The following is a 13,295-nucleotide window of genomic DNA, read 5'->3' on the forward strand; positions in this document are numbered from 1 at the left end:
TAGGTCAAGTTCATCAGATTGTATCAGATCACTCTTTTATTTCCCTCTTCTTTCATCTCCTGGTTGAGCTCTGATCATCCAGTCATCCGGTCCAGGTCACGTGGGTACCATCTGCAAGTGTGGGCGTTCTTGTGCACATACTCTCTCTTCCCATCAGCCGGTAGCTTCACTCTCCACTCGAGTCCTCCGTGGCCACGCCACTGACTCTGGGCCCAAGAGTCCCCAGGTCTCCTTAGACTGCTTGCCAACCAGGTCCCCAACTGGGTCCACAGAAGCCCACTGAACATTGTGGGGCTTTGCTGCTTCATTGCTGCTTTTACCCCACTTTCCCCTATCGGTGATGCCAATCATTTTTACAGAAACAGAATGTCACATCTTTCTCCAACAGAGTAGCTAGTGGAACTGTTGGGTTTGGACCACCAGTCTTTTGGTTAGCAGCCAGATGTTTAACCACTGCATTACTAGGATTTTTATCATTGATATTGTTGGTGTCAAGTGCAATCGAGTAGGTTCTGACTCACAGTTTTGAGGAGTGGCTGCTATGTTTTAACTGTTAACCTTGTGGCAAGCAGTCCAGTTCTGATGCTATGGTGCCACACCAGGGCTCCACAGTTGGTATTGTTGTTAAGTGCTGTAGAGTCAATTCTGACTATAGTGACCCTGTGTAGCGTTTCTGAGGGAGCGGAAAGACTTATCTTTCTTCCAATGAGTGGCTGGTAGATTCAAACTACTGACCTTGTGGTTAGCAGCCCAGCTTGTAATCCATTGTGCTACCATGGCTCCTTTACTGCACACTGTTACTAAGTGCCGTCAAATTGGTTCCGACTCATAGGGATCCTGTGTAGGATTTCTGAGGAGTGACTAGTGAGTTTGAATCACCAGCCTTGTGATTTAAAACTGACCTGACGGTCCAGCACTTATCCTATAGTGCCACACCAGGACTCACAGTACATTGTTGTTGTTAAGTGCCGTCAAGTCGGTTCCGACCCATAGCAACCCTGTATAGGGTTTCCGAGGAGTGACTGGTGAACTTGAACCACCGACTTTGCAGTTCAAATGGCTTTGCAGTCTGGCGCCTTAACCCACAGCACCACACCAGGACTCCATAGCACATTACCATCCATTAAATGCTGTCAGTTCTTCCTTTTTCAGTGTTATTACAAAAAGGAAAATTCCACTCTCACACATTTCTAAGCTATGAATCTATTCCTGTTGTAGGGTATGTGATTCGGGATAAGGCAGCAAGCAGTCTCAGAGTTGTGATGGTAAAGGCAGACTTCACTCTGGTGCAGAAGAGTGTTCTATTTGTCCCATTCATTAGTTGAGATGCCTTTCTTTTTCTTTTTGTCATAGTAAGTCCTATAGTGTGTGGCACTGTGGGCTAATGCACTGAACTGCAAAGTCAGTTTGACCCACAAGGTCACTGGTTCAAGCTCACCAGCTGCTTATTTGAAACCCTGTACAAGATGACTATGGGTTGGAACAAATTTACGGCACTTAAAAACAACAACAACAGCCCATACCCAAAGGACCCTCTGGTAGTGTAGTGGTTGTGAGTTGGGCTGCTAATCTCAAAGTCAGCAGTTCAAAACTACCAGTCAATCTGAGGGAGAAAGATGAGGCTTTCTGCTTCTGTAAAGACTTACAGCCTCGGAAACCCTATACAGGGTTGTTATGAATCGGAACCGACTCCATATCAAGTAGCCACCAACACCAACCACCCTTATCCAGAACCTAATCTAGAATTTTTATTAAAATATTTGATCCCATTGGCTCCCTTATTAGATATTAAGTGTTGTTATTGGTTCATCCTTAAATAATAACTCTTTTTGTTTTAACTTTTATTGTGAATTGAGTGATTAGTGTACATGGGGGGATATCAGTTTTACACTCATCGTTTGATTGCAATGGTTACAATCTCTGTGCATCATCATTCAACAGTATTTGTTTCTGTTCCCTCTGTTGTTTTTTGGGTGGGGGATGTACACAAAAACACTCAGGAATATATGATCATTTACACAACCAAAGGACACATTCTGCAAGCCTGCCCCCTCTGGCCACTAGCATCTGGCTGCAAGCACACAACCTTTCTCTTTCCCAGGAGTCTAGAGTCCTCAGCTGCTCTCTGTCTCCTTGCTCCCATCTCTGCTTCCATCTCTGATGTCACTGCTTCTCTGGATAGGGTCCCACATTCCACTCTTGTCCTAGGGTCCTCTGTTCCTGGACTGTAAGATTAATTACTCCCCTCTTTTTGTTACTAAACTTATACCTTAGTAGTTGTGACAGTAGCAATTAGTCATGATAACAATTACTATTGAATCATGTGTCTTATCCCCATCTTCTTTTACAGATCTGTCTAGACAAGATGAAAACTATTCAGTGGGGATTCTACCTTCCCCCATACACTCTGAAACTAAACTCCCTCTTGAAAATTTGTAAGCCAGTTATATCGTGCCTTTATAGTTCTTCCCATTTTAGGTAGCCAGTGTCTTAAGTTGAACATCCATATCAACCCTGTGTACAGACTAGCTAGGATTGATTTTGGATGTGAAGACTGCTTCCATCTCAGTTGCTACCCTGAGCCACTACCTCCATAAGTATAGTTCAAGTTCATCAAATATTAAACAATAACTCTTAAAATTATTTTTATTTGCATTTAAAAAGCTTTGACTTTGTTATTAATTCATCTCAGTGGCTCTACGTATCTTTTTGGTGTTGGAATGAAACTATCAGGTGCTTTAGATTGTACTCATTGTGACGGAATGCTGTAGTGACTTAAGAACTAGCAAGTGGACCTGTCTTAGGTATCTAGTGCTGCTATAACAGAAATATCATGATGGATGGCTTTAGCAAACAAATTAATCCTCCCACAGTTCACGAGACTAAAAATCCAAATTTAGAAAGCTGGCTTTGGGGGAAGGCTTTCTTTCTGCTGATTCCTGGAGGTTCACAGCATAGGGACCTTGGATCCAAAGGATGCTTTCCACTCCTGGTTCTTCTTTCCTTGTTGATGGTGGTTGTTGTTAAGTGCCATTGTGTGTGTTCCGACTCATAGTGCGACCTTATGTGGGGTATCCAAGGATCAGCTTGTGGATTTGAACTGTTGACCTTGTGGTTCCCAGTCCAGTGCGGATACAGCCGCGGCACACCAGGAGTGTTTTCTTGGTGGTGGTGGTGATGTGCTGTGGAGTCGATTCTGACTCAAAGCAATTCTATATAGGGTTTCCGAGGCTGTAGGTCTTTACTGGAGCAGAAAGTCTCATCTTTCCCCCTGTGAAACTGCTGGTAGTTTCAAACTGCTGACCCTGAGATTAACAGCCAGACTTGTAACCACCATGCTACCAAAGCTACTTTTTCTTGGTGGTAAGGTGTCCCTATCTGTCTACTCTCCTTTCATCTCTTGTAAGATAGAAAGTGATAATGACCGCACCCCATGGCCACTTACATTAGATCAGGGCTGTGACCTGAATAAGGAGGTTGCATTGCACCCTGAATCCCCTGCAACTAATTGGCTGATCGCATCATGAGGGATAGATGACATAACTGCCAACCCCTTGAGAATCAAGGCCTAGTTAATCAATACATTATTATTTTGGGGAACACAATTCAGTCCATGAAACCTTTGTATTTTTGAAACTTACAGGTAGATCTAGAATTAATTTTGCAGTCATCAAGTGAAAAAACTCGTAACTTCAATCAAGCAACTGCCTTGCAAGCTTTTAGTCTCCATTGTCGACTAAGCATTCATCTTCAGCACAAGGTGAATTTTATTTTTGGTTTCTATATTAAAATATCGAGTATACGGATAAAGCTGTTTTCATTGTTAATTTATCTTTTTTTTTCCTCTCGTCATTGGACAGTTTTGCTCAGATGAAAAAGTTTATCTGTCCATTTTGGAGGACACTGGAATTTGGTTAGAAGACAAAGTTTTATCTTTTATCCAAGACCAAGAAGAAGAATACTTGAAGCTTCATAGAGTCATTTATCAGCAAATCATCCAGGTTAGATGTCTTTATACACGGAAACCTTTTCTTTAGCAAGTTTGTTATGTACCTCAAGATTCATTTTCTATTTTAAATTTGTAATTTTTGGAATTTATTTTGCTCATCATAAGTACAGAGCCATGATATTTAGCTCTAGAATTTGTCATTTGCAAAGCATAAACTCCAATATTAACATAATTTTATACATTACAGATAAGTGTTCATAATATTCATGGAGTTGCATAATACATGTTTCTAGATTTAATGTGGAAATAAAAATAAAAATTAATGAACTTCTATGGAAGTTCCTTTGTAAGACATCTTTGTAAATATCTGCTTCTCGAGCCTTAAATAGTACATCACTCTAGGAGAATGGATTGATATATTGCTGGGTTTGGTTTTGTTTGTTTTAATGACCCTTGTTGATCCATCACTTTACTATATCTGTTTCTTCTGCAGACCTATCTGACTGTGTGTAAAGATATTGTGATGGTTGGCCTTGGCGATTATAAGTTTCAGATCCAACTTTTACAACGAAGTCTTAAAATCATGCAAGCAGGTATACATCATTTATTAAAGGACTATTTTATAGCAATTTATATTCAATATCAATCTTTCCCTTCTTTCCTCTCTGCCTCCCGCTTACTCTCCCTGACTTCCTGCCTTCGTTTCATTTTTTTCCCTCCCTCCGCCTCCCTTCCCTTACATCCCCTGCTGCTCAGGACCCTCTCCTTTAACTGAAAGATTGGTAAGGCAGACTAGCTTACACCGTGAAAGAAATGTAGCCAGGAAGTTCAAAGACATTTCTGGCATCGGATATGGCTAACTTCAGAGTTTCTGGTAAGGGCCTTGGGATTCTACTTCTCTCCGTGGTCTGCTTTATTGTCAAAAAGGCTTTTTCTGTGTAGTGGGCAAGGTGCCCAGTGGAAGTCTTGAGCCTATTTCCTTATTCAAAAAGTGAAACCATCTCTCTTGTGGCATTCAGAAAGCACATTTTACAAGAGATGTCTCATTGGTTTTGTCCTGGTCAGGGCCTCTTGCTGGGGTGTGTTGGGTGAATTGGCAGTTGTTATTTAATGCCTCGCTAGGACCAGATGGTGTGGAGTCCTGGCATGGCGCTGTAGGATAAGTACTAGACTGCAAGGTCAGTTTGAACTGCAAGATTGGTGGTTCAAACTCACCAGCCGCTCCGTGAAACTCTATACAGGGTTGCTATGTGTCAGAACCGACTTGATAGCACTTAACAACAACACCAGGACCAGTTGGGGAATTGTTGGATATATCAAGAAAAGGGGTGTTGGCAGACCAAAGTAGCATGTCCTCAATAGCAGCTTATGTTTCTGCCAGTTTGCTTGAAAATACCTCAGATATCTGTTGTGGTGCTGTAGGATAAGCACTGGATAGCTGGCCACAAGGTTGGCAGTTCAAGCCATGGAAAGCTCCTTGGAAAGCCTATACAGGGTCACTATGAGTCAGAACCGACTTAATGACATAACAACAGCAATGACAGTGATCTGTTAAGAACAAATAGCATTTACAGTCATGTTGTTGTTAAGTGCTGTAGAGTTACTTCTGACTCACAGCAAGCATGTAGAGAGTTTCCGAGGAGCAGCTGGTGGGTTTGAACAGCCGACCTTGTGGTTTACAGTCAAGTGTTTATCCTGTAGTGCCACACGAGATCCCCATGTTCAGTCGTACTTTATTTAAATGGTGGTCTTTATTGGCTAGGACTAGAGAAAAAGTTTCCTCAGCTGTGTTAAGCAGATAAGGAGGACAAAAACCATTGCTTAAGGTTGCTACATAGATTAAAATTTGCTCAAAGGGCACATGAAAAGTCAGCCTTCTTGGAGTTGTTCTGGTGAAGGGAGCAGTGAGGAAGTCAGCACCTGAGCCATTTACTTTGACAGATTTTTCTTGAGCATAACATTAGTGGGTCCTAAGGGCCAGGTTGGGAGGAGTGTGTGGGTGGAAGCAACACAGAAGAGCATCTGCATCCTGGAGGGCATTTCCATGTCTCCTTTTAGAACAGACTAAAGAAGAGCACTGCTGGGTTGTAGCATCCCACACCAGCCCCACTGCCTCTATGGTGTAAATGCATTATTTATATAGAACTCTTTGTACGTTATTTTTTATCATATATCCCTATTCTACATTTGGTTATTTCTGAGAGCTATAGAAGCCAGAAAAATTGGTATTTACATTTCTGTAAGCCTGTTGGAGTCCTGGTGTGGTGCTGTGGGCTAATGCGTGAGACTGCAGAGTCCTTTGAACTGCAAGGTCGATGGTTGGAAACCCTATACAGGGTTGCTAGCCGTCACATGACGACATTTAACAACAAGCCTGTTGTTGATGTCGCGTGCCATCTAATTGGTTCCCACATATATTGACCTTATATAGGGTTTCTGAGGAGCAGCTGTTGGGTTTGAACTGCCAGCCTTGTGGTTGGTTAACAGTCCAGTTATCCTGCAATGCCACACCAGGACTCGTCTTTAAGCCTAGATATTTGCTAAAAGAAATTAAAATGATCTGATAGACTCATTCAGTAAATTCAACATTAAGTTTTGAAAATTAGATTCATTAAGCTCATAATGAATGTATAGGTAATCCTCTGTGATCCTATTCCCTTAGCCTTAAGTGCTTCCTGGTAGAATCTGGAGGAGTCTATCTCTCTGCTCACCCTCAAAGCCTTTGTTTGTCATGGTTCTGCTACTGAAGTTGGGAGTAGGATGTTGGTTACTCTTCTCTAGTGTTTATACATCCCTGAAATCAATCGTTAATTATAAGTGAGATTACATGTTGTTTAAATTATCCAAGTTAAGTTTAAACATGATCTATATTTAAAGGTTAGCCTGTTTTCTTTGTAACTTTCACTTTCTATTGTGATGTGAAAACAGCATTTTAGATTTAAGAGTTAATGATCAAAGCATTAAAAATGACTGCATTTTATTAACTTTGATTATCTTTAGGAATTATTTTCCTGTGAGGATTCAGTCTATTTTTAGCATTAATAAAATTTACTCTTATAAGGAACTTACTAGAATATTACATTTCCAATGTAGCTAGTTTCATCAGATAGGGGTATCTATTCCTTAGGCTACTGACATAACCTACTACCAAATTCAAATGATCTTTGTATTTATACATTCAAATAATCAGTGTTTCCCAGGACAGAATCTATTTTGAATTCTATTTCCATCTTGGTACACATATATCATAGGATCCTATTTAGCAATCTAGCTAGGTATACTTGGGAGTTGACTGTTCTCTGGGATTATTGCACTAGAAAAAAGTCATAATAAGCGATTTTTTTTTTTCTGCATTTCATCATTTATTTAGATGTTTAAGCCCTCACAACTAGGTTTTTACAAGCTGGTGAACACATTCCCAGACAGTATAAATATATGGTTGAACTAGCATTAATATACATCACCATTTTATCAATTACATAATAAATTATAAAGTATCCAAATATTAAGTTATATAGCTCAAAAGGCATATAAAAATTAGAATCTGCTCAATTCATTAGCAGAAACCCACTTTTTTTTTTGCAAGAGGTTGGAAAGGGAGAAAAAAATCACACTTCAAGCAAAGTTGGTAAACAACTTCCAATTATTGAGAAAAGAAATAACAAAGATTTGAAAATTGTATGATTAAGAATAGTTTTAGTTATAATAACAAAGCATCTCTAGCTCTTAAAAATTATTAACTAACTTAAAGAACCCTATTCTATATGTTTTGCACAAGACAAAGGCAACATTTTCCTAAAAAATTTAACAGTTCACTTCCGTTCTTTATTCAGGTCGTCCCTTTTAAGTTGTACACCGGAGTGCAAACATTAAATTAACTGTAAGGCTTTTTTTTTTGTCTGAAGACATTAAAGACATGTGCTTCTGTACAATGTAGGGTTTTTCAAAATGAAATTTATTTATAGAAAGACATTAAATAATCATTGTTAAGACTTGATGGCAATAAAAAACAACAACAACAAAAATCAATGGCTGAGCAAACCTGATGTATACTGGTATGGATGTGGAAGATGTAAACACAGTCTGAGCAGGTAAATAACCATATAGGTTCTAACTTCAAAGTTTGAAATGTCTGAAGGAATAAACTACATAAAGGTCTAGAGTGTTCATAGTTCCTGGGATTTTTTTAGTTAGGTATGATACTAACAATATACTAGTATTGTATGTGCTGGGTGTTTTGGCACCGATTCATGTTAAATTTCTTATATATTGATAAGATTCTGGAATGGGAATAGATTTAAAGTCTTATAAGAATACTGCATGATTTCAGGAAAGATCAGTTGGTACAAATGATAAGGACATTTTAAATGCTGAAGAGTAACAGACCTTTGCTAAATGTCCAGATAGGCTGACTGCAATTCTGTCAAGCCTGGCAAAACTGCTTTCAGTGCTCTTATGGAAGCTTTCTTCACCAAGCTAACATGTTGGTAAATATACGTGAAAAACTAGGTCCTGTCTCAAGTTCCACTTCCAAAGTAATACCATCAGGCACCCATTTTATTGAATGCAACAGTTGTTTCTATGACCATTAGAGTCTTTGAAGCGCAAATGCATTTTAGGATGATTGTTCTCCAAATACAAAAGTTGCTTGCTATTAAAAACTCCACGTCGCTTTGCCTGATGAACTGTACAGCATCTTCATATTTCATTCTGCTTTCAATTAATGCTAGGGCAACAAGCACTGTAGCTCTCCCAAGTCCTGCAACACAATGAACAGCAATACAACAACCAGGTTCATCAAAAAAATTAATTTTTACAAGACTTAGACAGTTATCAATAATCTGGTTGGATGGCGGTGCACCATCATCAAAAGGCCAATCAAGAACATGGAGGCTTTCTTTTTCCACAAGAGCAGTGTCATAAGTTGCTTTATATACTCTTACTATTGTGGTAACTCCATACTTCTTAAGTTCCCCTCTGCCACAGTATCCTGCTTTCGCTGGGTTAATAAGTTGATCCGGTGTTTTTGATGAGCAAGGAAATCAGGAGAAAACACAATTTGTATCTTCACCCTCAGCTCTCCAAATTGAGATAATAAACAATTTTAAGTAAAATAAATAGTGCACATTTATATTTTTAATATTTAAGTATGGTATATTATATGCTGAAAAGGAACTAAAGAAAAGAATACAGCTGAGTCCCCTTGTGTAACCCAAATGTAAAAATACAAACTCACAAAAATGTTTGTGTTTCTGCTGTAACACAACAAGTGTGTTTCCAAAGAAACCGTGCATACTGTACAATCAAATCCCAGAAACGACAGTTTGTAACGAAAAGATTTGGAGCAGACTGCTAAAACTGTTAGGTAACAGAGTATTAAGAAAATATCAATCTTTAAAAATTGAAAATTTTTAAATTAAAAAAGAATGTCATGTGTCTAATAAATAAGTAGAATAATAAATAGAGGATTTTGTCTTGAATCACCACGACTGCATAATACTTAATATTCACGCCCCTATATACCAATGACTTACCAACTGATTGACTTTAAAGAAACAAGTGTTATAGCAGATGTACAGCATTGTGAAACTCAAAATCAGCATCTTCTGCCTTATTTTGTGAATTCTGACTTTTATAAAAAATAACTTATTTTTTAAATCACTGTGTATGTGTATCCTGGTGTGGTGCTGTAGGATCAGCATTGGACATCAAACCACAAGGTCAGCAGTTGAGACCCACCAGCTGCTCTTCAGAAAACGTATACAGGGTTACTATGAATAAGACTGACTTGACAGCACTTAACAACAGCAGTAACAACAAATGTGTACTTGGTTATAAGACACTTAACACTGTTAACTTTTCAGGTTTCTGTCCGTAAACAGAGATGCTAATGATGTCTGTGGTTCTGTCTCATCAGCAAGTCTCTGTGCTTCCCCCACTGTCGACCCACCACCACCTAGAAGATATAAATGAGCACAGACCCTCTAGCTTATATGGATTATTTAAGCTTCAGTGCATCATCTTTCTCTGATTTTTTAGTATTTTCTCTTTAAATAGCTCAGCATGCTGTATCTCCTGTTCCACTGATTGGGAGTTTATCAGATGTCTTACATCTGTGAAGAATTTAGGCCCTGTTGTTTCATAAAGAGGATAGTTCGTTTGAAAGTTTTGTTGTTTTTAATGATTTTACAAAGCTTTTGTTGATTCTGGTAGAGCCATAGACCTTTTAGGTGTAAACTCAGCTGGAGCTTAGCAATTTATTTTACATATTTTAGCAGATAGATTTTGTTTTTGTTGTTAGTTTCTTATTTTTGTCTCAAACAGACTTTGCTGTACGTGGTAATGTATCTTGAAAACCAAAGTACATAGCCTACTATGTCCACTCTTATTTCAGGTCATGATCACCTAGATAATATCATTATTATTAAGTGCCATCGAATTGGTCCCGACTCATAGTGACCCTGTATAGGTTTTTCAGGGAACAGCTGGTGAGTTTGAACAGCCAACTTTGCGACTCAAACTGAACTTGCAGTCCAGCACACTATACTGTAGTGCTACAACAGGACTCCAGATTATGTTATTAAGGAGCATTATGTCTTACTCATTGATTGCTTTTTCTTAAGATGCATGTGTTTTTGGTTTGGTTTCGTATAATAGAAAATAAAGAGACTCATACAGAATGGTTCCCACCCACAGTGTACTGTGTACATGGGGAGGCAATCTATGCACACATACCTAGTACTTAATGTCTTAGGCAGAATGAAGTGTCAAAAGAGAGATTCAAGAGCAGGTATTAAATACTAAAGAGAGGGCAAGGTCACTGTAGGCTTTATTCATAAAACACTTTTTAGTTAGAAATTCAAATTCAAAATTTCAGTGATGAATTATGATTGGGCTTAAGTTCAGAAATAAATTTTACAAAGTTAATATAACAAAAAAAAAAGATGATCCAGAAGAGAAAGCTAACCAATAAACTGCTACAAAGTATTAGAAATTTAATTGACAATGAGACCCTCAAATCATGTGACTAATTTTATGCCATTTCTATCATTTTTGTAATACATCTGGTTGTTGATATGAGTATAATATGAGAAAATAAGACATGTTTTAAAATTTAGGTGTTCCAGAGAGTCACGCTGTTAAATTGTTGTATGTTCCCATGTTCTTAGTTTAGAGACCCAGTCAAATAAACTATGGTGGTTATAAAAGGTTTTGGTCTTATATTTAAGGGGAGGTAAAGTTTTATATGTTCTTACAGTATTTAAATGAATCAATCTGGTATTTTGATATTGATACATCAGTAATATGAGACATCTTCAGAAAGTCTGTGGAAAATGGAATTAAAAGATAAAAAATATTAACTTTAGTTCTCAAAAATACTCCATGAAGATCAAGACACTTTTGTAACCAATGATACCAACCAGTTAGTCCATACATTAAGGTCTGAGGTTCTAGGAATTTAATCATGTCATGCAATCTGTTATTAGCTGAAGAAAACTGTTGCTGTTGTTGTTATGTGCTGTGGAGTCGGTTCCTACTCATAGCGACTCTGTACAGGGTTTCTGAGGCTGTAAATCTTTATGGGAGCAGAAAGCCTCATCTTTCTCCCATGGAACAGCTGGTAGTTTCAAACTGCTGACCCTGAGGTTCACAGCCTGATTTGTAACCACTACGCTACCAGAGAAAACTGGGTGCCCGTTAAAGATTCTTTATGATTTGGAAGCAAAGAAGTCAGAGTAGCCAAAGTAGGACTGTAAAGTGGTTGTCTGATAATTTCCCTTTGTAACTCTCACAATATTGCCCATATTTGATGAGAGCAGTGAACACCCATTGAGCAATGTTGTGGAGAAGAATGTTCTGGTGAAGCTTTCTCTAGCGTTTTTCTGCTAAAGCTTTGACTAACTCTGAAAACTCTCTCATAATAAGCAGATGTTATCATTCTTTGACTCTCCAGAAAGTCAGTCAGCAAGGAAACTATTTTGAGCATTTCCCAAACCTATTTCCATGACCTTTGTTCTTGACCTGTCTGCTTTTGCTTTGACTGGACCATTTCTACATCTTTGTAGGCATTGCTTTGATTGTGCTTTGTCTTCAAGATCATGCTGTTTCATCTTCTGTTACAGCTTTTCTAAGAAATGCTTCAATATTTTGATTCTACTTATTTAAGATTTTGCACCCATTGAACAGAAATTTGCGCAACTTTAATTTTTCAATCAGAATAGCTCATGCTGACCCAATTGAGACGTCTGTGGGGTTGGCTATTTCTCCTTTTGTCAGTCATTTTCAAGTAGGACATGAACAAGATTGTTTCTTCATAAATTGATGTACATGGTCTGCTGTTAACAGGCTTCGTGTTCAACATCTCATGCCTTCTTAAAATGAGTTATCCATTTTTAAACTGCTGATTTCTTTGAGGCATTGCCCCCATACACTTTTCATAAAGCATCAATACTATTCTTCCACCTAAGCTTCACCATAAGTTTGATGCTTGTTCTTGCTTCAATCTTAGCAGAATTCATCTTAATCTTATAGGGACTCATTTAAAACTAATGTCTTACCCTTCTTAGTGCTCAAACTACGTTCTGTTCAGAAATGCTATAACAAGTTAGCCCAGCTTTATTTTGGTGCAAAAATGTTTTGAACTCCATCCATAGTTTTTTCATAATATGCATTTTCCATGAATTTTTGAAGACCTCTTTGTGTGTGTGTGTGTATATGTTGCTGTTGTCAAGTGCCGTCGAGTTGATTCCGACCCGTAGCGACCTTGTATAGGGTTTCCAAGGAGTAGCTGGTGAGCTTGAAACGCCGACCTTACAGTTCAAACGGCTATGCAGTTTGGTGCATGAACACACAGCGCCACACCAGGACTTCTATATAATATATATAGAAGGCTATATATATGTAAGCTACTATCATAACTGTATGCGTTAGTGAAAAAATATATGACAATTTCAACTAATTGCATATCTAAATAACTGATGTTTCTAATTTTCTTTCTAGTGAAGGGATTTTTTTATGTTTCATTACTTCTCGGCATTCTCAACGAGATAACTGGAAGTATGTTAATTCGAAAATCAGATACAAATGAAGACGTTGTAACACTTTTTGATACAGTACAGAAAGTATTTCAGCATATGTTGGAATGTATTGCACGGAGTTTCAAGAAGCAACCAGAAGATGGTCTACGGGTATTTATAATTTTTTATGTAATATAATGAGTGAAATTAACTTACTCATTTGGTTTGTTTCCACGGACTAAAGTGTATTGAAGTAATAATATCTATTCAAATGAAGTTTAAATCAGATGTTCTCTATGATGTAGTGCTGTGGGGTTTTTTTTTTTTTT

At 38.1% G+C, this 13,295-nt stretch overlaps 1 protein-coding gene across 1 annotated transcript in view; it reads left to right on the forward strand.

Moving 5' to 3' along the window:
• NCAPG2 (non-SMC condensin II complex, subunit G2) overlaps positions 1 to 13,295 on the forward strand; it is a 98,060-nt gene that overhangs the window by 44,627 nt on the left and 40,138 nt on the right. The window contains exons 19-22 of the mRNA XM_006874430.1: positions 3,644 to 3,760; positions 3,861 to 4,001; positions 4,443 to 4,542; positions 12,950 to 13,137. Of these exons, the coding sequence (XP_006874492.1) occupies positions 3,644 to 3,760; positions 3,861 to 4,001; positions 4,443 to 4,542; positions 12,950 to 13,137 (546 nt within the window). The remainder of the gene's footprint in view (positions 1 to 3,643; positions 3,761 to 3,860; positions 4,002 to 4,442; positions 4,543 to 12,949; positions 13,138 to 13,295) is intronic.

The sequence above is a fragment of the Chrysochloris asiatica genome, unplaced genomic scaffold (assembly GCF_000296735.1).
Source record: "Chrysochloris asiatica unplaced genomic scaffold, ChrAsi1.0 scaffold00277, whole genome shotgun sequence".
NCBI lineage: Eukaryota > Metazoa > Chordata > Mammalia > Afrosoricida > Chrysochloridae > Chrysochloris > Chrysochloris asiatica.